Source organism: Acanthisitta chloris, unplaced genomic scaffold, assembly GCF_000695815.1.
Source record: "Acanthisitta chloris isolate BGI_N310 unplaced genomic scaffold, ASM69581v1 scaffold4225, whole genome shotgun sequence".
NCBI classification, from domain to species: Eukaryota; Metazoa; Chordata; class Aves; order Passeriformes; family Acanthisittidae; genus Acanthisitta; species Acanthisitta chloris.
In genome coordinates this window covers 4,900-31,588 of record NW_008673031.1, presented here as the reverse complement: position 1 = coordinate 31,588, position 26,689 = coordinate 4,900, and the positions used below count along the sequence as shown (strand labels likewise).

General features: G+C 40.0%; 1 protein-coding gene across 1 annotated transcript in view; it reads left to right on the top strand.

Annotated features, from left to right (window-relative positions):
• CPXM2 (carboxypeptidase X (M14 family), member 2) overlaps positions 1 to 22,214 on the top strand; it is a gene marked incomplete at its 5' end in the record, with an annotated part of 28,831 nt that extends 6,617 nt beyond the window's left edge. Inside the window, 8 exons of the mRNA XM_009074739.1 lie at positions 271 to 359; positions 6,341 to 6,464; positions 8,022 to 8,218; positions 10,110 to 10,289; positions 11,459 to 11,756; positions 16,234 to 16,373; positions 16,859 to 16,958; positions 21,961 to 22,214. Coding sequence (XP_009072987.1) covers positions 271 to 359; positions 6,341 to 6,464; positions 8,022 to 8,218; positions 10,110 to 10,289; positions 11,459 to 11,756; positions 16,234 to 16,373; positions 16,859 to 16,958; positions 21,961 to 22,214 — 1,382 coding nt within the window. The remainder of the gene's footprint in view (positions 1 to 270; positions 360 to 6,340; positions 6,465 to 8,021; positions 8,219 to 10,109; positions 10,290 to 11,458; positions 11,757 to 16,233; positions 16,374 to 16,858; positions 16,959 to 21,960) is intronic.
• Positions 22,215 to 26,689: the final 4,475 nt, after the last annotated feature.

Below are 26,689 nucleotides of genomic sequence, written 5' to 3'. Positions count from 1 at the left end.
TGCTTTGCTGCTGAAGTTTAGTTATGCAGAGTAGATCTCTGGAAAGCTGATGCCTCTTTGCTTCTGTTTGGATCTCTCTGAATTGATTTGTGCAGTAATGAGAAGTAATTACAATCAGTTGTTTCTCTGAGTTTTGCTTTTGAAAACCTGTTTTAAGTACATATAGGAGCGTGGAATTCAGATTTCCATATTCCTTATGTGCATTATGGCAAAGCATCTCTAAATCTGAAATTCATAAGCGGGTGAAAATTCTTCTCTTTCTTTTCCCAGACCCAAATAATTATTACCACAGAAGAAATGAAATGACCACCACAGATAATCTGGATTTTAAGCACCACAACTACAAGGAAATGAGGCAGGTAGGCAAATAGGATGGTGGGGGAACCTCCTGGATCAAGGGTGGATAGGTGCAGGCTTTTCAGCTCTTATGGAAGCTAAATTCCTCCTCTTAAAAACATTATTAAACAGTGTCTGAAATGTATTTAAAAGTATTTTTTCCTGTTTTAATCTGTTAAAATTCCAAAGTCATAACTTGTCCATACACTGACCTGAAACACGTGACACTACACAACACTGGGAGCATTTATGTATAATGTGCAATTATTTAGTTCCATGGATATTTGAGTGGTGGATGACACTGTGGTTTCTCCTTTCAGAGTTGACACTGACTTAGCCATCAGTTTTCTCTTATATTTCCTCTTAAGGGTGGTGAGACACTGGCCCAGGTTGCCCAGGGAGGCTGTGGCTGCCCCAGCCCTGGCAGTGTTCAAGGCCAGGCTGGATGAGCCTTGAGCAACCTGATCTAGTCAGGAGATGTCTCTGCCCAGGGCAGGGGGTTGAGACTAGATGATCTGTAAGGTCCATTCCAACCCTTAAATTCTATGATTCTATATTTCAGTGATTTGGGATAATCAGAATAAACTATAGAGTCCAATTGCATGTTCACAATTGTGAAAATCAGCAAAAAAAGTCATCAAGAAATACTAGAAAACAAATCTTGTTGATATAATTTCATATCTACCAACTTTGTTAATCGTATTTCTTTACCTTCAACCAACCAACCTTGTGCTTGTGTTTGTTATTGGTTTTCATCTTGCTTTGTATCACCACAGACACAGGTGTGGGTTGTCCTGAAGAAATATTTCTGCCTTCTTTCTCTTCAAATATAAAGCTAATATGTTTGGACTTGCTGTGTGTGAATCACTTGCCGTGTGCTGAATTTCCAGTGTATTTATACTGCATGAATCATCATTCGTTTTTATTGAGCCATTGTGTACTGAGTCACACATTTATTTTGGTAGAGATTTCGTGGCCTATATTTCTTAGCAGAGAGATTAGACAAGTAGAAACTCAATTGGCATAATTACTGTCAAGAACAATAAAATAAAGTGCATTTTAGGTTGGCACTGCAGAAGGACAGGTTGGTCAGGTTAGAAATATCTTGAGGAAGAAACACAGCTTTAAACCAGAATATTTTTACACTTTCCATACAAGTGGAAAATTTGTGTGTGGCTGAGATCTGGTCATGGTGAACTGTTTTCTGCTCTCCCAATTTTCATCTGTGTCAAAATAGTTACTTTATTTAGATTTTGTTTATTCATTTATTCATTCATTGAATAACTTATTAATTAATTTTTTACAATGTATTAAATTTATTCAGTATTTAAATGCCTTTTATTTTATTATTTCCTTAGAACCATTGGATTCTAAATGGGTTCTGTTGTTTGTAGGCAGAAAATTGTGGGTTGGATTGGAATAGATCTTGTATCTCCCCAAAACTATTCTTCAGTGTAAGATAGAACAATAACTATCAGAATCAACTTGTTATAAAAAAGAAAACCACAAAAACCCCTATTTATTATTGTTACTTTACATAGCTATTTCACTGAAAACTAACTTAGAAAAATGTTGTTCTTTGAAGCTATTTGTTCTAAACACTGAAGGAGGAGGAGAGGCTGTTTCCTGGGTCATGTTTTGGAAGAATTACATTACATTGCAGTATGTCAAGTATTTGTGAGAGGGAGGGATTCTCTCAGTGTCAGATTATTTTAACAGAACTCTCTGCTTCGGAAGATGAAATTTACAGTTCCAATTTTTTTTCTTGTAAGACAGTATTCAATATTCTTCTTCTAGTCAATGGGAACACATGTTGTGTCTTCTGTGCAGAAGTGAGGATTGGTTCTAAGTCCAAAATATTTATATTGTGTATTCATATAGTGTAGGAAGATGTTAAAATGGTTTGTATGGATATATGAGTGCAACCTTATCTTTGAAACAGCAAACCCAGATCTTTCTTGGGAAAGAAGAGTTTTAATTTTGAAGTCCATGGAACTGGATTTGAATCATCTTTGGACAAGTCAGGCTCCAAGCATCCCAGGAGTCTTGCATGGTTCTTCATGGTTAGCTGTTTATGGGCTTGGTGTGATGATAACAGGGAACATTGAAGAGCACAGTAGAGGTTACCCATTGAATAGCTTGATCTGAGTGTGAAACAGAATCACAGAACCACAGAATGGGTCAGGTTGGGAGGGACCACAATGGGTCACCTGGTACAACCTCTCTGCTCAAGCAGGGCTGTCCCAGAGCACATGGCACATCCAGGCAGATCTTGAATGCCTCCAGTGAGGGAGAATCCATGACCTCTCTGGGCAATCTGTTCCAAAAAACAACAAAATATAGAGGATTAGGGCAAACCAAGCCAATGTCCTGGGTTGCATGGAATGCCAGGTTGACTGTCTCTATCTGATAGTCTCCATGCTCAAGGAAGAGGTAGTTTCCCTTTTGGTTCACAGCAGAACAACACAGAGAATCTGGCACTGTCAGGTTAACAGTTACAATCAAAGATCTTAAGAATCTTTCCCAACATAGATGATTCTATGATCTCCACAAAGGACAAAAAGTAGCTCCAATCTGAAAGAAATTATCTGAGAGTCCTTTTGCCTCCCCTAACTGTAGATAGCACTTAGACCTACATTTAGTACACCTTTCCTGCAAAAATGGAGGATCTGGACCTTCAAAAACCAGTTTGGTGGAGCTTCTTCAAAGACTGAATGCAGAATTTTTCCAGGTCACTAACAGGGTAAATAATTGGTAGCGACAAACAGGAGCTGTCAAATAAGAACTGTTAGTGAACATAATTGGGGAAGTGTTTTACAGTCCTGTTGGCTGTTAATAAAGCCTTGACTGACTGTGTTCATCAATTGTCTGTGACAGTTTGTGCAAACACAAGCACAGTGACATTTGAGGTGACCTGTTGTGCTGTTTGTAGGAGATGGGTATGAGAAGATCAAATATGAAATATGTTTATTTTCAGTGTTATATTTACAGAAACAATTAACTGCTTTACTATATCCACACTGTTACCAAAAGAACCTCAGTGGAGTCTACTACAGAGGCTTTAATTCTGGAGAAGTTCTTTGACTCAGAATATAATCATCTGCTTGCAATTAAAGAGATGATGGGGAGTTTACTGAGGCCAACACAAATATTTCCACTGAATGTGATATACTTTGAACTTGGTTCTAGGCATTTTTCTCACTATTAATGAGCATTTAGCATACTTTTAACCACTTTTTTAAATTGATGTTCTTGGTAGTCTGTGAGCACTGGAGTGCCAGGCACGTCAGGAAAGCTTCTGCTCTGTGGAAGTTTCAGAGGCAGAAGTTTGTCTGCTTGGCTTCAGAGACAGCCCTGAGAGCACAGGCTCATATTCCCTATTTCACAGCTTGGGGAGCTGCATGGATGCTGTGATACATCAGCCAGGAAGGAGTTTCCTACAGTTAGAAGTGGGTGCAAGGAGAGGAATTAGTAAACACAGGTCTGAGACAGTAACCTTATTTATATAGTACAGTTTTAACCTTTTAAGTTAGAACTTCTCTTAGTGCAACATCTGTACTCATTGCCAGAGTGAAAAAGCTAGCTCTTATTCCTTTTGGAGAGAAACATGTTGTCGAATCCAATAGTAATCCATTTCATCCTCTGTCTGGGGGACATGAACTAATATTCCCCATGCAGTAGACCTTGGATAAGTTTTGTCCTGTGAGGCTCTAGCAAGACATCCATACTCCCATATTGTCCCCTTGTGCTGGCCACTGGTGAGGCACCTCAAATTCTGGAATCAGTTTTGGGTCTCTCGTGACAGGAAGAACATTGAGGTGCTGGAGCATGTCCAGAGAAGGGAACAGAGCTGGGGAAGGGGCTGGAGCACAAGTCTGATGAGGAGTGGCTGAGTGAGCTAGGGGAGTTCAGACTGCAGAGAAGGAGGCTCAGTGTGGACTTTCTTGCTCTCTACAACTCCCTGACAGGAGGTTGGAGCCAGGTGGGGTTCAGGCTCTTCTCCCATTTAACAAGTGATAAGACAAGAGGAAACAGCCTCAAGTTGTGACAGGAGAGGTTTGGATTGGATACTAGGGAAAACATCACTACAGGAAGGGCTGTCAAGCCCTGACACAGGCTGTACAGGGCAGTGCTGGACTCACAGTCCCTGGAGGGATTTAAAAGCTGTGTAGATGTGGCACCTGGGGACATGATTCACTGGTGGCCTTGACAGTGCTGGGAGAATGGTTGGACTCAATGATCTTAGAGGTCTTTTCCAACCTAAATGATTAAATTACTATATCCATTGATAGTATTTGGCACATTATGAACAGGTTTCCCAGGAAGATTCAAGGTTGTGTGTCTCAAAAAATACTCATTTAAATCAAACACTATGAAATGTGAACTGGTGTTCTCTGGCTTCACCTGTGTGTTTCAGCTAGAACTATAAATGACATACCCACTCACCTATACCCAGGACATTAAAAAGTGCTCTGTGGAGATAACTGGGGACACATAATAGCAGCAAAATTATGATGATGATGACAGTGGGGAAAATAAATAGATAAGAAACTAGACAATACACTGAAACAGCTTAGCTGGCTGCATTTTTCAGACAAACATTGAGTTGATATTTGCCATAAGAATTGTTTCTCTATATATCTATCTATAAAACCAATATGTGAGACAAACAAATGTACAGAAATGGCATCTTTCAGTCTCTTTGCAAAATGGTTATAAATAGAAGTGAAGCTTTTTATGAGAGGAATTTTAATGATGCTCTGCCCAATGCGAATTGTGTTTCCACTTAAATTTGCTAAACAGTGGCATGGGATTTGGACATATCTAATTGTTGCATTTTTTAAATCATCAGCCTTGTGATCATCCAATATTGTTTGTAAATTAACAATGTGTGAGCAGTTTTGTTATGCCACAATATTCCCTCAGTAATGTATGCACTCTTGTTTGTGAAATGATTGTCTAATTAACAGTCCCCAGGGTTCCAATTTACAGTAAAGTACTGATTTATTTCTTTCATCCCTTCCAATGAATAAGATCAAGACAGATAAATTCTTGCATTTAAAGCTATTTGCAATAACTTATTAGCAGTAGAGAAATTTTTAGGTCTTGTTTGTAAGTGTTAACATTCACCTGCAGCAGTAAAGTGTTAGTGAGACCGTTTAGACTCATGATGACCTGATCTGGGTGATCTCTGTGTGACTCCTTTGGTTTAAACAGAACTGTAGCCCTAAACCTATGCACTTCAGTAAGCACTAAGACTGTTTGATTGTATTTTGACAGTGTCACACAGTATCTGAAGAAACAGTGACCAGGATAGATTGTGATGGCAGGAATGTGCTCAGACAGGCTGAAGACATTTCCATTAGTATTTCTATTTTTTGCTGAAACTTGGCAAGAAAATTCTGAGGAATCTCTTATTTACTGAAGGAGTATATCTGGTGTTTAGGGAGTCATCCATATTATACCTATTTCACTACTTTGGCCACATCTACATTACCTTAATTACAGGTGGGTTTGGTTTCTACCTCAGCAAGGTAGGTATAATCAGGATCCACTGGTGAAATCCTGTTTAAATGGATTATACCCTTCTCTCTTCACTTGTTTTGATCTAGTTGCTGCTGCATAAGACAAAGGAGAAGGAAATGTCCCGTACTGGGCAGAGTGTGTGTGTCAGTCTGTAGAGTATATGCCACTAACACCTCGGGGCATCTCAATCACTTACCTGTAGTACACCACAGAGTGTAGTAAGGTGATTAATTACTCTCCATTGCATGTTTTGAAACTCTGTTTTCCTAAATCTTGATAGTGTAGTAGCATGTTTTGTGCTAGCAGAGCCATAAACCCATGAACTAAACATAAAGCTTTTACAACTAAGAAATAATTAGAAAAGAAAATGAAGAGCTTTTGCCACAACCAATCGGGAATGAATTAATTCATAGTGGATCTATTTTGATGCTGCATTGTCTAATTATGTGTCTTTTTTTGTTGTTGTTGTTGTTGGCAGTTGATGAAAACTGTGAATAAAATGTGCCCAAATATCACAAGAATTTACAATATTGGAAAAAGCAACCAAGGACTGAAGCTGTATGCTGTCGAGATTTCTGACAACCCAGGAGAACACGAAGTTGGTTAGGATTTAGTCTAACTATATCTGTTGAAGGGTGTTGGAATTTGCCTTTTTTTTCATCTTCTCTGTATCTGCTGTAATTATCACTGATGGAATTATATTCATGGCAGCAAAGATTTCAAATGTATGTGGGAGGAACGTCAGCTCTGTATTTCTAAATTGGGAAGAGGAGGGTGAACACAGATAGAAGACATTTTGAGTGTGGGATCAAATTCTTTAATGATAATGAGTTTTATTCTTTTCAATAACAACATAAAGGTGAATTTTAATGCTGGGGAATGGATTTCAGGTGTGGGGATTTATGTAGCTTTGGGTAGAAATGCCCTTTTTTTACATGGGGAGAAGGCATTGCAAGCAAGGACAGGTCAAATCTCCACATCATCCTTCACTGGTGAGGACTGGGGTGCAAGTTCCCATAGTGATATAATTCTCTAAGATAGAAACTCATTCAGTCATTGGACCTTCTGTGGAAAACAATAATGATCTCACTATGATAGTGTCTGGGGCAGCCACTGGAATAAAGGAATCTTGTGCTCTGCCATGTCCATGAACACCCTGATAAGTGTTCATCCCATGCAAGGAAGAGTGCTTTGATGGGTGCTAAGACATCTCTCTACTTTGCTGTAAGGGATGGAGCACTATGGGTATCATCTCTCGGTAGACTTGGAGCTGATCTCAGACTAAAGTCTCTGAAGCACAAGTGACAGGACAAGAGGAAATGGCCTTAAGATGTACCAGAGATTTAAATTGGACGTTAAGAAAAATTCCTTTTCTAAAAGCATTTTCAAGCCCTGGCACTGGTTGCCCAGGGCAGTGATGGAGTCACTGTCCCTGGAGGAATTTAACAGATGTGTAGATATGGCTCTTGGTGACATGGTTTAGTGATGGCCTTGGCAGTGCTGGAGGAACAGTTAGATTCGATGATCTTCGAGGCCTTTTCCAACCTAAACAATTCTATGATTCTATGTCCTGTTGATATTTGCAAGGGCTCATGCAAAGGATGACTAAATTTTGGGGGGTTGAATAGCAGGCACCATTCCTAATTATCCCTGAAGTGTTTTGTTGTTGAGTGCAAGGGTTGTGGCATTCAGTATAACCTTGACATACGTACACAAACCTGTTTTGGTGAAGGAAAAGAAGTCTGTGAAGTCAGAAATCAATTATGTACAGTGACTGACTTATCTTTCAAGAGCCTGAACATCTGTCCCAAAGAATTACTAGCAATGTGTTTGTCATGTTATTTTTAGACTATCAGGACTGTTAAAATCTACCTCTAACATGCTGAAATTCTGAGGATAATCAAAAATATGTTTCATCAAAAATGGATTTGGGAGGGTTTACACAGTGGCTTTAGATATCACTGATACATAAACCTATTCTAAAATAGCAACAGAAAGTTATTTGTTTCTGTAAAGTTACATTTTCATCTCTCATTTGTTCAGTTAAGGCATTTCTCCAACTTTCCTAAAGTGAAATGCTGCTGATTGACATCAATGACATTTGACAGACATTTGATTTGCTGCTCTGACTACACTTCTGCTCCATGTGTTTTCCACAGGGGAACCAGAATTTCACTACATTGCAGGAGCTCATGGCAATGAAGTGCTTGGACGTGAGCTAATCCTTCTGCTAATGCAGTTTATGTGCCAGGAATACCTGGCTGGGAACCCACGGATTGTGCACCTCATTGAGGACACCAGAATCCACCTCCTGCCCTCAGTCAACCCAGATGGATATGACAAGGCGTATAAAGCGGTAAGATGGTTATGAACATGTCAGGGAATTCTTTCATCTCAAGTAGATGAATCACAGAATCGCTTAGGTTGGAAGGGACCACAATGGGTCATCTGGTACAACCTCTCTGCTCAAGCAGGGCTGTCCTAGAGCACATGGCTCAGGATTTTGCATCCAGCAAGTTCTTGAATGCCTCCAGTGAGGGAGAATCCATGACCTCTCTGGGCAATCTGTTCCAAAAAACAAAATATAGAGGATTAGGGCAAACCAAGCCAATGTCCTGGGTTGCATGGAATGCCAGGTTGACTGTCTCTATCTGATAGTCTCCATGCTCAAGGAAGAGGTAGTTTCCCTTTTGGTTCACAGCAGAACAACACAGAGAATCTGGCACTGTCAGGTTAACAGTTACAATCAAAGATCTTAAGAATCTTTCCCAACATAGATGATTCTATGATCTCCACAAAGGACAAAAAGTAGCTCCAATCTGAAAGAAATTATCTGAGAGTCCTTTTGCCTCCCCTAACTGTAGATAGCACTTAGACCTACATTTAGTACACCTTTCCTGCAAAAATGGAGGATCTGGACTGAATGCAGAATTTTTCCAGGTCACTAACAGGGTAAATAATTGGTAGCGACAAACAGGAGCTGTCAAATAAGAACTGTTAGTGAACATAATTGGGGAAGTGTTTTACAGTCCTGTTGGCTGTTAATAAAGCCTTGACTGACTGTGTTCATCAATTGTCTGTGACAGTTTGTGCAAACACAAGCAGAGTGGCATTTGAGGTGACCTATTGTGCTGTTTGTAGGAGATGGTTATGAGAAGATCAAATATGAAATATGTTTATTTTCAGTATTATATTTACAGAAACAATTAACTGCATTACTACAAATGATTCCTGAATACCTCCAGTGAGGGATGATCCACGACCTCTCTGGGCAATCTGTTCCAGTGCTCAGTGACTGCACAGGAACAAAGTTCCTCCTTGTATTCAAGTGGAACTTCCAGTGCATCAGTTTCTCTCCATTCTCTCTTGTTTTATTGGTTTCCACAAGTGAGAAGTCTGTCTCTATCCTCTTGGCACCTCCTGTTCATGTACTTGAGTACATTAATGAGGTCCCCTAATGAACATTCTCATCTTGTCATTTTTTTTCAAAGATCATATTTTACAAACAATCAAAATTTAAAAGTTAAAATATAAGCATCAAACTAAACATAAACCACTGAAACATGTTAGCAAAAAGCTGCAAGAAACAGTGCTGTATGTGATGTTGGCTAATAGGAAAGTGTATATGGAAAGGAGGATCACAGACTGCCAGAACAAACCATACTGAGGAGTATAGATCAATGGGAACACCAGTATGGAAAATGGAAAATTCATGTAGTCTGTTTCTCATGAGAAACCAAGCTAAGCACGTGGAAATCTGCATTCTTCCACAGCTGAAATGCAATCATGCACCTTTAAGGAGAGCACAATGTGTTGGGCATTGTAATAATTCAGTCTGGAAGAAGACAGACACCAGGAGGAAAAATTGTAAGGGCTGGTCAAATGCACTGGAAAATCTTCCAGGGCAGGCTGTAAAAGACTGGAACACAAAAATCACAGTCCTAGCAATGGAAGGGAATGTGTGTTCTCTCCATTGCAACCCAGGGGAAAACCAGTCTTAAATAGAAACCTTGAACATGAACCAGAACGTTTTGGCTAACTCCAAGTAATTTTTCATAGGTTTGGCTTCACCTTATTAAAATGAAAAAAAGGCGGTTATTCAATTAACTAAATAATTCATCCTTCCATTTCTCTGCATAGAATCACCTCTGCCACTTCCCAAACACTTTGCTCACAAGTTGTCGTATTCTGAACGAATATTTATCTGTTTTTCTTCCTTTTTTTGTTCTTTTCTATTTCAATCAAAGGGCTCAGAATTAGGAGGCTGGTCTTTAGGACGATGGACTCAGGATGGCATTGACATCAACAATAATTTCCCTGATTTAAACTCTTTGCTCTGGGAGTCAGAAGATCAGAAGAAGAGTAAAAGAAAAGTCCCAAACCATCACATCCCAATCCCTGACTGGTACCTGTCTGAAAATGCCACAGTGAGTAAGGCCAGAGAGAGGGAAACACAAGGGCTGGGGCAGGCTGAAAGAGTGACCTTCACAGTCCTCAAGAAATTAGTAACTCGAAGGTGAAGTTCTATACTTGATCTTAGCTCTCTGTCTAGACTTCCCTGTTAGTCAATGGAAATGAAAATGCACCACAAAAGGACCATTCACCCCCGTGTTTTACGGGTAGGTCTTGAGGAAGGAACTGCTTCCTGGAGGATTCTCTTTTCCCTCAGCTATTGCAAGAACCTGAAGGATGCAATACCCAACTTTTAGGCAGCACCAGGTAGATAAGGTGAAGCACAGCACAGAGCCATGTGAATCAAGCTTCTCCCTAGTTTTGTGGAGAAGTTTAGCTCTTTGCAAACTCAGTGTCCTCACAGATTTCTCCTGGGGCTTTCTTATTCTTATTTGCAGTATATTCTTATCTGAAGCAACACAGCAACAGCTCAGGCATTTGCAAAACCAATGCAGTGGCTTATGCTAAAGTCGTTTATTGGATCATAGTGCTGAAAATTAAACTTCTGTTTGCATGACATTTAAATATAGTGGAAACTATTAATAGTGGCTGAGGGGAAGAACTTAATTGTGGTAGTTCTTTAGAATCACAGAATAGTTGGGATTGGAAGGCACTTCTGGAGATCATCTAATCCAACCCCCTGCCAAGGCAGGGTCACCTAGAGCAGGTGACACGGGAATGCATCCAGGTGGGTTTGGAATGTCTCCAGAGAGGGAGAGTGGACAATCTCCCTGGGCACCTGTTCCAGTGCTCTGCACCCTCCATGGAAAGAAGGTCTTCCTCATGTTGAGGTGGAACTTCTTGTGTTCTAGTTTACGTTTAGAATCCTTTATTTTGAAAACACATATCAGCCTATGACAGGCAGAGCAGTGTCACCATCTGACATCTCTGTTCCTGCTCTTGGCCTCACACCACATAAATGTTTCTGCTGCATAAATTACTAACATGAAGGTTTTGTTAGATATGGGTTGACTGTGGCCTCCCAAGCATGGCTGGCAAGCACCATAATTTAAAGTAGCCCTTCTCCTTGCCCACACCTCTTCTGCTCAGAAACTCACAGAGGACTCCTGTGCCTGACCCACCTTTGAAACAAGCTTATCAAATTTCACAGGCTGAATCAAAGCTGCTGTTTCTTTTCTTCCAGGTGGCAGTTGAGACTCGAGCAATAATAGCCTGGATGGAAAAAATTCCTTTCGTACTGGGTGGCAATTTGCAGGGAGGAGAGCTGGTGGTGGCATATCCCTACGATATGGTGCGATCCATGTGGAAGACCCAGGATTACACACCCACCCCAGATGACCACGTCTTTCGCTGGTTGGCGTATTCCTATGCCTCCACCCACCGGCTGATGACGGATGCGAGGAGGAGAGCCTGTCACACAGAGGATTTCCAAAAGGAGGATGGCACTGTTAATGGAGCCTCCTGGCACACTGTGGCTGGAAGTAAGTGTTGGTAGAAACTCCAAGTACCATTACCCTGCTAAAGACAATAATGCTATCAGTGCCAGGTGTACATGGAAAAGGCAATGATGGTAAAATGTGTGCTCTAAGAGGAATATTTCCCCATCTGAAGGTCTGTTCACTGCATTTCTTCACCTATCAGAGGACTGAAGGAATAGAATCATTGAATCAAGGTTGGAAGAGATCACTAAGATCATCAAGTCCAGCCATTAACCTGGCACTCCACGGGAGATATTGTCATAGAATCATAGAATCAACCAGGTTGGAAGAGACCTCAAGGAACATTGAGTCCAACCCTACCGTCTTTATTAGACCATGGCACTAAGTGCCACATCCAGTCTCATCTTGAAAGCCTCCAGGGATTGTCATTAATACCTGGTGACCATTTTAGTTACTATTTAGGTTTACAGAAGTGCAGATGCAATACATTAGTTTTCATGATTCTGTACATTCAGAATGGTTTGTCGTGTGGAAACCAACCCAGTCCAAACCCGCTAGCAGGAGGGAACGTCAGGCTCTGCCATCTCACAGGGTGACAACAGGAAACGGCTGCTGAACATCAGAACCAGTGTCAGACTGAAGCAGCAGCTCCAGGGAAAAAGTCCAGTGGCCCTCAGATAAGGAAATCCTGAATTCGGCCTCTTGCTCACTGAACTCAGTTGCAGATCAGCCCCCACTCACATTCACTTTGAGTAGTAATAACATGCCAGAAAAGCTACTGCTTCCCTGCTACTATCCTATTTTTAGAAGACCTGGACATCCTTGCACTTAAGCTTTGCATGTGCTCCATAGGCATTTCTGCTGCCAGGATAAATTATAGTCTGCATCAATCACCATACGCCCAAGCCTGTCACCCTGTTAGGGAGCATGAAGGGGAAACTGTGTCCTGTGATGCAGCCAAAGCATGAATTTCCAGGAAAGCCCAATTAGAAGCACATTTTTAACAGTAATAGGCACAGTAATCTCTATGGGTCTACACTTCAAGCCGACTCAGAATCATTCACTCTGCTGATTCATCACACTTCTGCTCAAAATCTTTGTGTTTTTATAAGTACATCAGTCAAACATATTGTCTGAAATTAAGAAATGAGCCATGCATCTGCCATCACTTGACTGACATCAGGAACAACTGCAGCAATAATGGCAAACAGATGCAAGTGAGTGTCTGTGCAACCCACGTTTCACTGGAACTGGCTCGTGTTTGGAACTTGCAGGTACTTCCACTGTACAAACATTTTAGGCACAGCTTTTATGGCTTTTACACAGGCCCATGTGCAGTTAGTGCTGGCTAACCTTTACAGGCTGCAGTCAAGAATTAACTTTTCAAATATTTTTTCAGAAGGACAAAATCTGTTGGTTGGATTCAGGGAGAAATATTGAACTCTTAGATCACACAGCCAATGCCTGACAATACGTTTCTCTGCATTTCTGCAAATTCTAAAACATACTCTGACACTTAATTATCTAATTTATGGGTTTAATTTTCCTAAGTGCTATAAGCAACATGATTATGAATCGATCCAGAAAGGATGACATTGGCCATGTCACTAACAGCTGTCGCACTAAGTTACTTTAAGTAATGATGGACAATACAGATGCTGTCTATTACCTTGATTTCCTAGGACCAATTACATATTGGATTTGCTTCATCTGATTTGGTTTATTTCTTAATGATGTTTTTTATTGTATTTTATATCCAGCTCTGTTACATTATAGTAAGACTTTCAAGATATTCTTAGAGACAAAGGGTAGATTACTGTTCTTACTTGCAGTTCTTTACACCTTGGACTCCAGACTAAACCTCAAGAGATGTGGCTTTAATTTGAGCTCAACCTCCAGCCTGCAGGATAGTTTTAGACTTCTTGTCTACCTAGACAATGCAAGAGAGTGATTTGCATTGCAGCTATTTATATGCACATATAGATGCATATTTTGCATCTGATGCTTAACCTCCTTACATTGTAAAGAGTTGTCCAAATATGATTCTAGATTTTAGGACAGATTTCTCCTGGTTTTTTTCACCTTGTAAATCAATGACTATACAGATGTAGTTGTATAACTCACTCCACTTCTTTCTATTTCTTTTCCTTTTAGATCAACACATACCACTTTGTTCTCCTAACGCTCTGCTTGCTTCATGCCTGACCCGAAGGTGACACCCCAATAAACTGCTTGCAGAAGCTCTCCCACTTGTCTCTTGCTGTGGGTGGCATCTCCTTGCTGCACCATACTTTAAAGTTGCCCATCCCCTCTCTCCTCCTCCACTTACTTCCTAGCCTCGCAGTGATCATGCATATAAACTTTTCACTGCTCATGCAGTGGGAAAATTTATAAGGGATTTTCCTAATTTCTTTTCAGCACCAGAGAGTCCCTAGAGAAGTATGTGCACCACAGACATCCAACACCTCCATATGCCTTTAAATCCCAGCCATATTATATCCTGCACATATTCTGGACTGCAATGAATGCAAGTTCTTCAGCAATTTTACATATAAAGTTTCTGCACTGGGTGAAAAGGCAAAGAACAGATTGATTTAATTTTATTTCCAGTCTTTCCAAGGCTGGGTTTGCATGTTCAGACCTATGAAAGAGTTGCTCTTGGCAACGTTGAGCCATTTTCTTAAATACATGTATTAAACCCAAGCAATTACTGTGTATTGCAAAACATTTCACAACAGATTAATCAGGATGTGATACAGTATGTGAGGGGAAAATAATTGTGGCTGTTTCTCAAACAGAGGGGAAGCACATTTATGCAGAGTAGCATATGCCACTGGCTGATATTTAGGTTTTCCCCATCAACAGAAGTGAAAAGCTTAACATCTGTATTATATAATCCTCCTGCTCTGCATCCAGAAGGCACTGAGGGCTCGTTAAATACTTGACTACTGCTCTATGGTAATTGGACAGGACTAGGGATTTTGTTTAACTCTTTTCAGTCAGAAGCACTTGGCGACTGCAGTTCCTGCTAATCCTTGCCATTTAAAACATAACAGTTAAAGCTAAACATAGCAAATAACAATAATAAATGTATTTTGAAGTAAGTACCTATCAGAAATTCAGGTGGAATAAAAAATGAAGAAATGAATCTCACAGAATTTCTTCCTCTAGTGTTCATGCACTGTGTTATGTCTGTGATTGTGGAGAACTAATAAGTGGAATTTCCCAAAGGAAAAATAACTGTGAGAAAGAGGAGAGAAACCTAGAGAATGAAAATGTTGAGATCTGTATCTAAATGCAGTAGTCCTTAGTGCTCAGGACCTTTGCAAAGGTCACAGCACTCTGTGTTAGTTGGAATTATACTGCAGCTCCTCAGACGTTGGAGGCACTGAGCTTCCTGGGGTTTGATTCAGGCATATTTCTAATGAAAATCCCTATTGCAGAGCAGCAGTGCAGATTCCAGTCCTCTGCAAAGCTGTAATAGGCAGCAAAGGAACCCTTTAGCTTCCTACAAACTGTCAGACATCATGTATGACATAAAATAATTATTACTACCTTGATTTTTCTGTATTTCCTATCAGTTAGATTACTTATGGGGGAAAACATTTGGACTAAGAAACTATTTAATCAACTGCTCCAATAAATTACTTTCATGTAACAATCACTGTGTGCACATAACTCAGTGTCCTGGCATTTAGTGTTGTATAAGTTCAGTTAAGATCTGCACATTCATCCAACCTAACATAGACCATTCCATTTTTAGCCAGGGTAAAAATTATGTGAGAGCTGCTCCATGGGAAAGTGTCCAGGATTAGGAATGCTTAGTGTTATTTTAAAAGCAAGGCATGAGCTTTTTGCTGTAAAGAGATATCTTAATGTCTTCCTGGTTCTGTCCCCATGTTCTCCATCAGTATAATTACAGAATGGTTTCTGTTAGAAAGTACTTTTAAGACAATCTATTTCCATCCCCTGCCATGGGCAGGGACACCTTGCACTAGCCCAGATTGCTCCAAGCCCCATGCAACCTGGCCTTGAACACTTCCAGGGATGGAGCAGCCACAGCTTCTCTGGGCAACCTGTGCCAGTGTCTCACTACCCTGAGAGGGAAGGATGTAATAGAAACTATCTGGAATTACTTTAATTTGGGAGGTTTGTATGTTTGTTTGTTGGGTATTTTTTCTGCAAGATCTCAATTTCCTACAAGTTTGTGATGGCAGAAGGGCACTAGTCTTTGTGGCAAAGGTGCTGTGGTGTTGGGCTGGCACAGTGGCCTGTGCTGCTGTATTAGTCTTGTGCCCTCTGTTTTGAACGTGATATTCATGCCCTGATGTTACTCTTGTGCTTTGTTACAGGACATTTCTTAAAAAACTGTTGCCCTTCCAGGTCTGCAAACTAAGCCAACTAGATAAATATCCAGTTGGTGTTTAAAGAAGTTATATTAATTTGCATTAAAAGATCAGATCTGATCAACAGATTAAAAAGGGTATGAGATTGTTTCCTTTTTCCCCCCTACTGACAGGCATAAATGACTTCAGTTACCTGCACACGAACTGCTTTGAGCTCTCCATCTATGTTGGCTGTGACAAGTATCCCCACGAGAGTGAGTTGCCTGAAGAATGGGAAAACAACCGCGAGTCCCTGATTGTTTTTATGGAACAGGTATTCAACAGAGGAGTAACTTCTGAGTAACTCGATGACTCCTTTCAGATTGAGAAGGAGTTTAAGGTTTCTGATATTTTTCATGCATGACTAATTACATCTTTGTTGGTACTTGTGATAGGAACCTTCCCTACAAGCAGTACTGGCATATCACTTTAGTCAGGCTGTTTTGACTCAGGAGGATAAAATAATGAAGCTTCTCAAAATCTGACATGAGTGATGAGCTTGTTAGAAAGAGCTGATGCAAAAAACACCTTAGGTCTGCTGTTTTATCTGTTCCTTTTATCTGTAGCTTGAATTTGATACATCAGGAATCCTAAAAGAATTCGTCAGCTGATTCCCAAGTTGATGCCTGGAGGGCTGATATGGGGTTAATAATGATATCACACCATTTTTGTGAGCCATAAAGTAGGAATAAACACATAATTCACTTACTGCTCATTGCTGTGAGGTATTTGTTTGCTTTTTTTTTAATCTCTCCATAGGTCCATCGTGGCATCAAAGGCATAGTGAAAGATGTGCATGGAAAGGGAATCCCAAACGCTGTTATTTCAGTAGAAGGTGTTAACCATGACATTCGTACAGGTAAAAAAACCAAACCAAAAACATCAGTGCAAAGCAACAGGTTTATAGTTTAAAAAAACAAAATACAGAACTTCATGGCTGTTTGGAACTGTTTTCAGAGAAAAGCTAGTGCAAGGAAAGTGGTGCAGAAGGAGTGGCCTGTGAGGAGGAGCCACTTTTTGCCATGGTACAGTTATGTAGACAAGAACAGAATGTGGTTTTCCTCTCTCCTCCTCCTCCTCTTTCCACCTCTTACAAGTATTGAGCAAACAGGCTTTTAGCTGCTCCAAACCAACACCCTGTGCAAGGCTGTGGCTAAAGATCTCTTATTGCTACTTTCCTCATGTAATGGTAGTACAAATCTAATTATAGCACTGAAGAAACAGGGTGTAGGTAAGGGCTTATTTTGGGGAGTGTTTCTCTGGCTAACAGTTACAGGGCTGGGAATCACAGAACACAGAATCATAGAATCATTAAGGTTGGCAGAGCTCTCTAAGATCAGCAAGTCCAACCATTAACCCAGCCCTGCCATGTTACCACGAAACCATGTCCCTAATTACCACATCCACACGTTTTATGGACACTGATTTTAGTCATTTCTATGTCCTTACTTGTGTTCTGGATCTTTTGTTTGCTGCCACTTTCATGTGCTTTGCAAGGCACACTTTGACACCTAAACTGATTTCAGGCTATGGAATATCATAGAGCTTTGTGCCAGCCAACTCTGTAATGTTTGCTCCAGCAGACAATCTGAGCTAATAATGCATCTTGGAATATCTAACTTAGTTTATGATTAATTTCAGTGCTACTGTGTCTCCCTTGTAAAAGCAAACATTGAATGACAGATATTTAATCAGGCAATAATGATTCTGCATTAAATATTTCAAAATGGGACCACGGGGAAATGATAGCAGGAATCAGTTGTTTTTTCTTGTCTTGGCAGCCTTGAAAGTTTGCCATAAAGTGTGGGTTGTATTACTCTGTTAACAGAATTAATGTATTGTTCTGGTTGCAGCTGAGTTAATGCAAGAGGTGATTAATCAGCTCTCAGTACACTGGATTGTCACATGAAAAATCAACAGTTTAAAGACAGTAAAAGTGCATACAGACAGACGACTTAGTGACAGATGCAATAAGTGTGCAAGATGCCCAAATCCACTTTGGAACACTCAGGGAATGTTGGAGCTATTTACACCTTAACTTATTGCTGATCTTCCATGGCTCAAGGCCATCTGCAATTGTTAGTAAAAGTCAAAGTACTCGTTTCATTCTTTTTAATTTTTCTTTTTAATGAGCTGTTTAAGCTTGCACTCTGTTTGGGAATGACTTTGTGGATGGGAACATAAAAGTTCTCTCTTGTGTTATATTATACAGATAACAATACACGTCTCATTAGTCTCTGAAACCAGAGGATTTATGCTGCAGCCAAAAAGCTAAAATGACATGGATAACTCCAGAGAAAGAAGGCAAATTGTCAGCAGGCTTCTTTCCTTTATATCTTTTAAAATGAAAAATGTATCCATTTAAACCTCCAAGTTGCCTTGATATAAAAATAGGCCAAGCAGGAGAAGAATTATGGCCACGATCTCTATTCATATGAGTTTTGTTTCAAGTGAGCAAAGCTCTAAGGTATCTACTGTTCCATTGATACATTAATGTGGTCAACTACCCTGTAGAGACAGACAAAAGTTGTCTGTAAAATCTTTCCAGTAACATTTACATGTTTGAGAAAATTTCTTTGCTTCTTCCTGTGGCTAAAAAAAAAAAGGTGCATGGAAAGCACATTGGTTTTTTTAACTTTCTCTTGTTCATACAATGTATCTCATGGGCAGAGAGAGATGCTGACATTCAGCTAACACTATTAATAGGCTAATTGAAGTCATCGATTCCAAGAGTAAGAGCTTTGTGGGAAATTATTCCATTTTCTCTTGATGCAGATGTAACTATTGATTAAGTCTGAGTGATTACATGTTGTTATGGTTAGATATGCTCTGTACTCTGTAAGATAACCTTTGGAAAAGAGTTCATCATTTGCATGAACAGATCCACCTGTTTTCCCCACTGTCCAAAGGCAGTTTTGGGGGTTGCTCCCTGTAATTGCACATCTTGGAAATGTCACAGGATGTAGTGATGAAGAAATGTGCAGTTTCTTTCTGGTGAAACCCTTTGTATCACAGCCAGAGTTTCAAGGCAGATGGAAGTTTCTGTGTGACTCTTGCACTAAAGCATAATTAATTAAATTTCACACAGTGTTCACAGAAAAATTCATGAATATTTTGGCTTGCTGTGATTTCAGTATGCATTATGTAACCAGACCCAAGGATTCTAAAGGAGCATTTAGGAATATTTAATAATATTAGTATAAACTAAGCATAATTCTGGTGTTACAACCCTCCAGCCTCATTCCTGTCTGCCTGGTCAGTAGAGAAAAGGTGAGATTTAGTTGTTCCATGCATTGGGTGTGCAGCACTACAGTCAATTTTCCTGGTGAGTCTTTTGTTGGTCACAGAGCATTAGGATAAATTTATTTCATGTATTTAAATTACTAAAATCTGGTCTATTTAAATGTAAAAGTCACTTTTACCATTACTGATTTGTAACTAAGGTCTGTCCTATCAGGCTCAAATACTATTTCTCTTAATTGAAGTATTTATGGAGTCTTCTGACACATTTAATTTATAATAATGCTATCTTCGTCTTTAAATGCATTGTTATTTTATCTAAGCAGACATGGCAATCCTTTTCCAGACCCAATAGGTGGAGATAGATATAGTTTGCCTCCAGCCAGCTCCCACTGGAACCTGCTATTTCAGCCAGCCTATTATTTACTAAATTTATCTGGATTTTTAATTGTGTTTCTTTTGCCATCTGTTCTGAAAATTTTTACCTACCAGATGCAATCTGATTTGCAAAAAAAAAAAACAAAAACAAATGAAAAACACCCCAACCTTTTAGTCTGGTATTAAATTCTGGGCACTGATGGCTGACAGAAATACTAGTGTCTGTCTCCCTGTAAATGGAAAGGAGGTAAAGTGCATCCTGCTAACAGCTTAATGTCCAGCTTTGTAATAAACTCCTGGTGCTGTGTGAATGTGTAGGTTTATTTCTGGCCTTGTGTGGGGTTGTGATGAACTGACTGTTAAATGTGTCAGAAAAATGTGGGTCAGTTTGGAGCTCCTGGGGCTAAAGCCATGCTCTGAGCAAGGATGTGTTTACAGCCACATATGGGCTGAGCCATAGCCTCTTGCCTGCCCTGTAGTATTGCCAGAGCTTTTCCAGCTAAAAAATGAGCCCTTGGGGATAAATACAAGGAATTTGCGTAGATTTCTCTTTTGTCTTTTAGTTAAGGTTCCAACAGACCCAATGGTAAGGGAGAACTGAATAGAGTGCTGCTTTTAGATCCCTTCCTAAAAATGCTGTGTGCTGAGAAACAGAAAATTTGGACCTTATCATCACTCCAAGATGGTTAAATTGGTGAAAGAAAAGATTGAGCAAGGAACTAACCTGATCAGCTGTGCTTCTGGCGCACTATCTCACCCTTGCATTCAGAGACTGCAGCATCAGGGTATGGTCAATATTACTGTTTAGTAACACTTGCAGCTTGCAAACATTTTTTTTTTAATCTTACCAACCCCTAAATTAAAATCCAATTTCTTTAAACAGAGGCTGCCTAGTCTGATCTTTTCCCAAATCTACTATTTTTATGCAAATCGTCTTTAGCTTTTGCTACACCCTGCATTGCAAGCAACCTAAGGCTAGTGCTAGTAAGGCTGTCAGTTCTCATCAGTGTTCAAACACCCCAACCCCTTCCCATGCTAGAGGTGTTCCATTTCTATTTATATAGAGAATTGACTACTTGAATATGCCCTTTTATTCACAGTGGGTTTTCCCAGGACACAGTGCAAAACTAATTTAAGATATTAGTTTTTCACCTTTTTCAGTTCACAGCTATGAATACTCACGAGTTAAAATCACATTTAAGAGAAGCCTAAAACCATCCTGACCTGCATATGGGTAATCCGAGGTCATTTGTGAGGGAAAAAAGAAGAAACCAGAAAGTCTTGATTCAATGAGGTGTTAAAATATATCTTTGTGCATGAGAAGTTTGGTTGATTGCAGGAGCTCTGGGCATTTACAAGTAACCAAGTGGTTAAGTACCTGATGAATTACACTTTGTAGGAAAACCAGTGTAATAAACTCAATGTAATGCTTGGTAGAAGGGGATATTTACTTACATCTCTGAGTTGACATTATGTATTCACACAGTTTTCCTGCTAAACAGAACCAAAAAGTGTGTTCAGGCAGTCTGGGTAGGGTCATGTGTGCAATGTGTGTACTCTACTGGGTCTCCTCTTGATCCATTAGTTAGAAATAGTTTGGGGAAGGTCTTTACCCCTTGGGAGTCACCAAACCTTCCAACTGCCAAAAATCTTAAGCCAGATTGAAGTTCCTTGTGTCCTCATTTAATGGTCTCAAGTTGCACCAGGAGAGGTTTAGAATAAGTATTAGGAAAAATTCTTCATGGAAAGGGTTGTCAAGCACTGGAATAGGCTGGTCAGGAAAGCGGTGGAGTCACCATGCCTGGAAGCCTTCAAAACACGTGTGGATATGACACTTGAGGATGTGGTTTAGTGGTGAATGTGGTGGTGTTAGTTGCACTTGATCATAGAATCACAGAATCAGCTGGATTGAAGAGACCTCAAAGATCATTGAGTCCAACCCTACCATGGTTGCCAAACCATGGCACTAAGTGCCACATCCAGTCTCAGCTTGAAAACCTCCAGGGATGATGAATCCACCACCTCCCTGGGCAGCACATTCCAATGCCTGAGCACTCTCCATAAAATATCTCTTCCTAATATCCAACCTAACCCTCCCCTGGCAGAGCTTGAGTCTGTGCCCTCGTGTCCTCCTGCTATGATGTTAGAGTTCTTTTCCAGCCTTAATGATTCTATGATTCTATAAACACCTTCCTCAAGGAGAAAGGCCAAATGCCCTGAAAACCACCTTTTTTCCCTTCCAGGAGTTGATGGGGATTACTGGCGCCTCCTCAACCCGGGGGAGTACGTAGTGGGTGTGAAGGCAGAGGGTTACACCACGGCTACCAAGACCTGCGAAGTCGGCTATGACATGGGAGCTACCCAGTGTGACTTCACCATCTCCAAGACCAACCTGGCCAGAATCAAGGAGATCATGAAGAAGTTTGGGAAGCAGCCCATCAGCCTGTCCATGCGCCGGCTCAGGCAGAGAGTGCGACAGTGGCAGCAGCACCGATAGGTCTCAGCCCAGCAGCTCTCAGCACCCACGAGCTCTGCTTCTACCAGCCTGGCTGTAGTCGTAGTGAGAGTTAGAACCCATCTCTTCATGCATATTTCTCTGCACGAGGCCTTTCTGTTAGTGGAGCAGGATGAATAAGCCCCAGGTTGAGGGGAGAGACAGGAAGAATGTAGGAAGATGTTTTGAGTTAACCTGGAATTGAGTTAACCTTTTTTTTTTTTTTTTTGCTTGTTGGGTTATTTAAGCCTTTGTAAATGTGCTTTCTTTAAAAATGGGGGGAGGGGAAAGGATTTAAAAAAAAGATACTTATAAATGAGAAGTGTTTTTAATGAATGAAAAGTGGGAAAATGATGTATCTAAAGTATAAAATTGGTATATTTTTGCAATTCAAAATGGTTTTGACACTCTTTATATTTTATTCTCATATGGGAGAAGAGCTGAGAGGGAACAACTTGTTTTTAATGTGATTAAAAGTTGTGTCAAAATTCAGTCCCCCTTTCCCTGAAATTTCCCCTCTTGACAAGCACTATAATATTTCAGGAGAAAACCTGCAGTGAATAAACCACCTTTGCTTTCCTGTTTGGGTTGTTTATATTTAAGGATGTTTTGTGATTCCAGAGTTTCATGCCAGAAGTGTTTTCTCCTCTGGCTTTTTAAGGATGCATTTTTACTCCATGAACTAAACCTAATGAAAAGGGTGTAGGGTAAGGACCACTTCAGCACTGTGGCTTGGCAGCCTTTCTCTAACGTGGGAGAAGAACTTGAAAAACTTTTCCTAGGATACACCCAGTTGTATCATGTGTGTGAGAGGGGAGACTTGGCCACTGTTAGGTGCTTAATTCACAAATCCACTGATAGCATCTTTTTTTTTTATTTTTGGCCTGACTTTAAGAGCCTTTCGTGCTCATGCATGCCTCATGCCACTGTCTTCCCTTCTTGCAAGGGATTTTGTATCCCTGTGCTTGGTCTGCTCATCTTGCTTCTGCAGCTGCTGCTGCTTTTCTGGCCTTACACCTCTAAGGGAGCAGGATTTGTTCTTTATTATTGCCTTTAAGTAACAAAAATGTACAGCAGTATAGGACTGAGGTTCAGGAGAGCTGCAGGTCAGATCTGGGAAAGAATGAACTAAATAAACATTGGACGCTGTATCAGCTGGTGAAAATCAACATTGTTCTGTTTGCTTCAATGTTATGACCTTAATTATAGCTGAAAAAAAAAGGTCAAATGCATCATTTTAGCCAGTCAAAAGTCTGTGGGTAAACAAACATCTCTTGATATGCTTGGAAGAAAGACTGCAGCAAATACTTCCAAATACCATTTGGTTTGCAACATTTTAATTGCCATTATCGTTTTTGCCCATTTGATATGACTCTTGGAAAAGACATTCACCAAAGTGCCATTCAAAAATGAGGAACAAATAAAGTGCAAGTAGAAAATTTAGTGTAAAAATATCACGTGCCATCTGTATTAGGTCTCCATTTCTTGTCAAGGAATGTTGAAAACACATAAAAGGCAGAAGATTGCAGAATGAAGAACATAATCATGAACCCTTGCATAGTAAATATTTGTAACCTTAAATTTCTTAGACAATTCTGCACATACCATTAAATAACAGCAATGTGTTTGGCAGCAAGGGATAAAAGACAATGGAAGAGAGCACATGTAATCCTCTGTGACTGAAATTAGAGAATTCCAAGGCAGCATCATTTAAATTAAGGAATAGAGGTAAACAAATAATCCAATCATTCCATCATTTGGAATTACGTTGTCCTTATTCAACTCATTTTACCATCCTTACAACATTCTCTATGCCCTATCTTTTTGTATAGCACATATAACAGCAATTTGTCAAGACTGGATAATTTTCCTGACAGGTCAGAAGAGATTAATGATGTCTTTGTGTAGGATGCAATGGGAGATAATTCTGGAGTATGGAGTAATGATAGCAGACAATTTGTTAACAGTTTAATTTGGTTTGTTTATTGGCATATGTAGATTTTGTTGCCACCACAATAGATCGAGATCATGGATGGTTTTTTGTGTTATGTACTGTCGGAATTTCTCAGGTGGTTTCTCTCTTGGATCCCACCAAGGCTACCCAGTCATACTGCTGGGGGTGGTTAACATACACAGGCAAATGAGGAACAAAAGAAACAAATTTAAATCGCTCTGAAAATCAGGTTGAAGGTGGAAACTACTGTCAGTCCTGGCAGTTCAGTTCTTTCCACCTTGAAATGATGGTGTGAGATTTATTTGGAACCTAGAGGTTCCTCTGATTTGTTCTCAGAAATGAGGTTATCTCAACAAGAATTTTTCATTTGATAACAAGAAGTGGATTTGATGGGGAAATCTTGGACATTTATTAGCTAAAATTGAAGGTCTCTGCTGAAGACCTCAGCAGCATCAGGTGCTGAAGACAGTGGCTTTGGTGTTCTTTTCTGGCCATCACTAGTGCTTGCACACGCTTGGGCACAGCAGAGCTCTGACTGATGCAGGTGACCTTACTCCATTTTAGTCCAGGCAATACTAAATAAATGGCCTCATAGCTGTCAAGTGTACTTGTCTGTGCAATTATTTTTTGGTTGTCCAGCACCTTTACACTGAAAAACATTAAAGCTCAAAGGAATTTTAGCAGGAATTTCAGATGTGTGAATATCTCTCGCTGAGATAAGGTGTTTATGCCTGCCCTGGATATAATCATACCAAACTGCTGTGGGTCCTATTGACTGCTATAGTTATGCACTTGGGAGTTGAAATGTTCATTTCCTTTGAAATACATTGCACTGCTATTTAATCTTTAGCTAGATCTGAACCACAAACCAATAAATCTGGATACCAGTGTTTTCTATTTATCTACTTTTTCCACTTTTGTTCAACAGGTAATTTTTTTTTCTAAATTCTGTGTTTTAATCTTTTTTCCTTTTATTGTTGTAAGAAAAACAGGCAACCCTGCAGAAATGCCAGGAAATAAAACTCGAGGTTGGCTACAGCCCTTTTATAATTACAGATCCATTTTCACAGCTGCTTCTATGGGAACTTTGCTAAGCTTTGATCATCCCTGATATAAAAGAGAAAAATACAATCCCTTCCAAGCAAGAAGAAATTCAGCTGCACAACCTCACCCACGCAGGAAAGGTTAAACAAATGAAAGGTTAAAACAGGAGCTATTCCACTCTCTTTGATAATACCAACCATCAGTCATCTGCTCCCATCAAAGCCCTGACAGTCATAAAGCATAGAAAGAGATCTCTGGCTTCTCCTTAACTGTCCATGTCATGTCATCCAGATACTCTTTTTTTATCTCTTTAATTAGCATAATTTTTATCACCCCATATCTCAGTTTTCCTCATCCATCCCAGTAACTACAAGTGCAATAAACTCTCTAGGCAGATCTTAGGATCTGTAAATCACAGAGTGGTTTATGTTGGAAAGAACCTTAAAGATCATTCAGCTCCACTCTCTGCCATGTGCAGGGACACCTTCCACTAGACCAGGTTGCTCAAAGCTCCTTCCAGCTTGGCCTTGAGTACTTCCCGGGATGGTGAATCAACTTGGGCATCTACTGAAACTTTATCTGCTTACACATGTTTGTGTAAGTGTAGTGTAATTTGGTCATGGCAAATCCAAATTTAATCTGTTGACACCAGAATACTTAGGAGTATCAGAGTATGGTTTTAACCAGGAGGCTGAACTCTGTGTGGGTAAAACTGATAAAAATAATTGTGAATGAAGTAATTGTCTATGTTGGTTAAGAAATACATTTTTTCATTGGATATTTTAAGCCTGTCACATATTTTCAGCTTCTGTTGCCAACTACTCTCCCTTCTTTTATCTGTGTATAGTTGTGGGCTTTTTTTCTCTAAATTCAGCTGATTATTTTTACTGAATTTGGGACATCTCCCCAAAGTGTGGATTTCAGCAGTCAGTGATGGATTGATCCAGCCAGATTTACTTGTCTCTTTTATCATGCTGTGGTAGGTGGTTGACCTTTTTGAGAAACACCAGAGCAGAGATGAGTTAACTTGGAAAAGAGAACAAGTGGTTTCACACCAACAACTTTCACTAGTTAACCTTTAAAAAATGCCATGTGATATGTTTGCTATGAGGCTGAAAACACGCAAGTTTGGAGCCTCTTTACCTTTTCTCTTTGTAAGCAGTCTCTGTGTGAATTTAGGTAGCAGCAAAAAGCATGAGGAAGTGTAGAAGCACATTTTAGTCATATAAATTGTGGTAGCATCACCTCCTGCTGCAGGACACTGCTATTCCAGCATGGAAACACTGCAAGACAATGCTCTGTGCACACCTACCAACCTCCAGCTGGAGCCCAGAGAAACTTTAGTCCATTCTCAATAAGAGGATATTTTTCCTCTCTTGCTGGAGCAGTTGCATGCATGGAGAGAGGGGGCAGTGATTTTTACAGTTGATTTCATTGATATTTTTAGGACCACTTTTGTCTGTGCTGCTTTGTGCTGTAG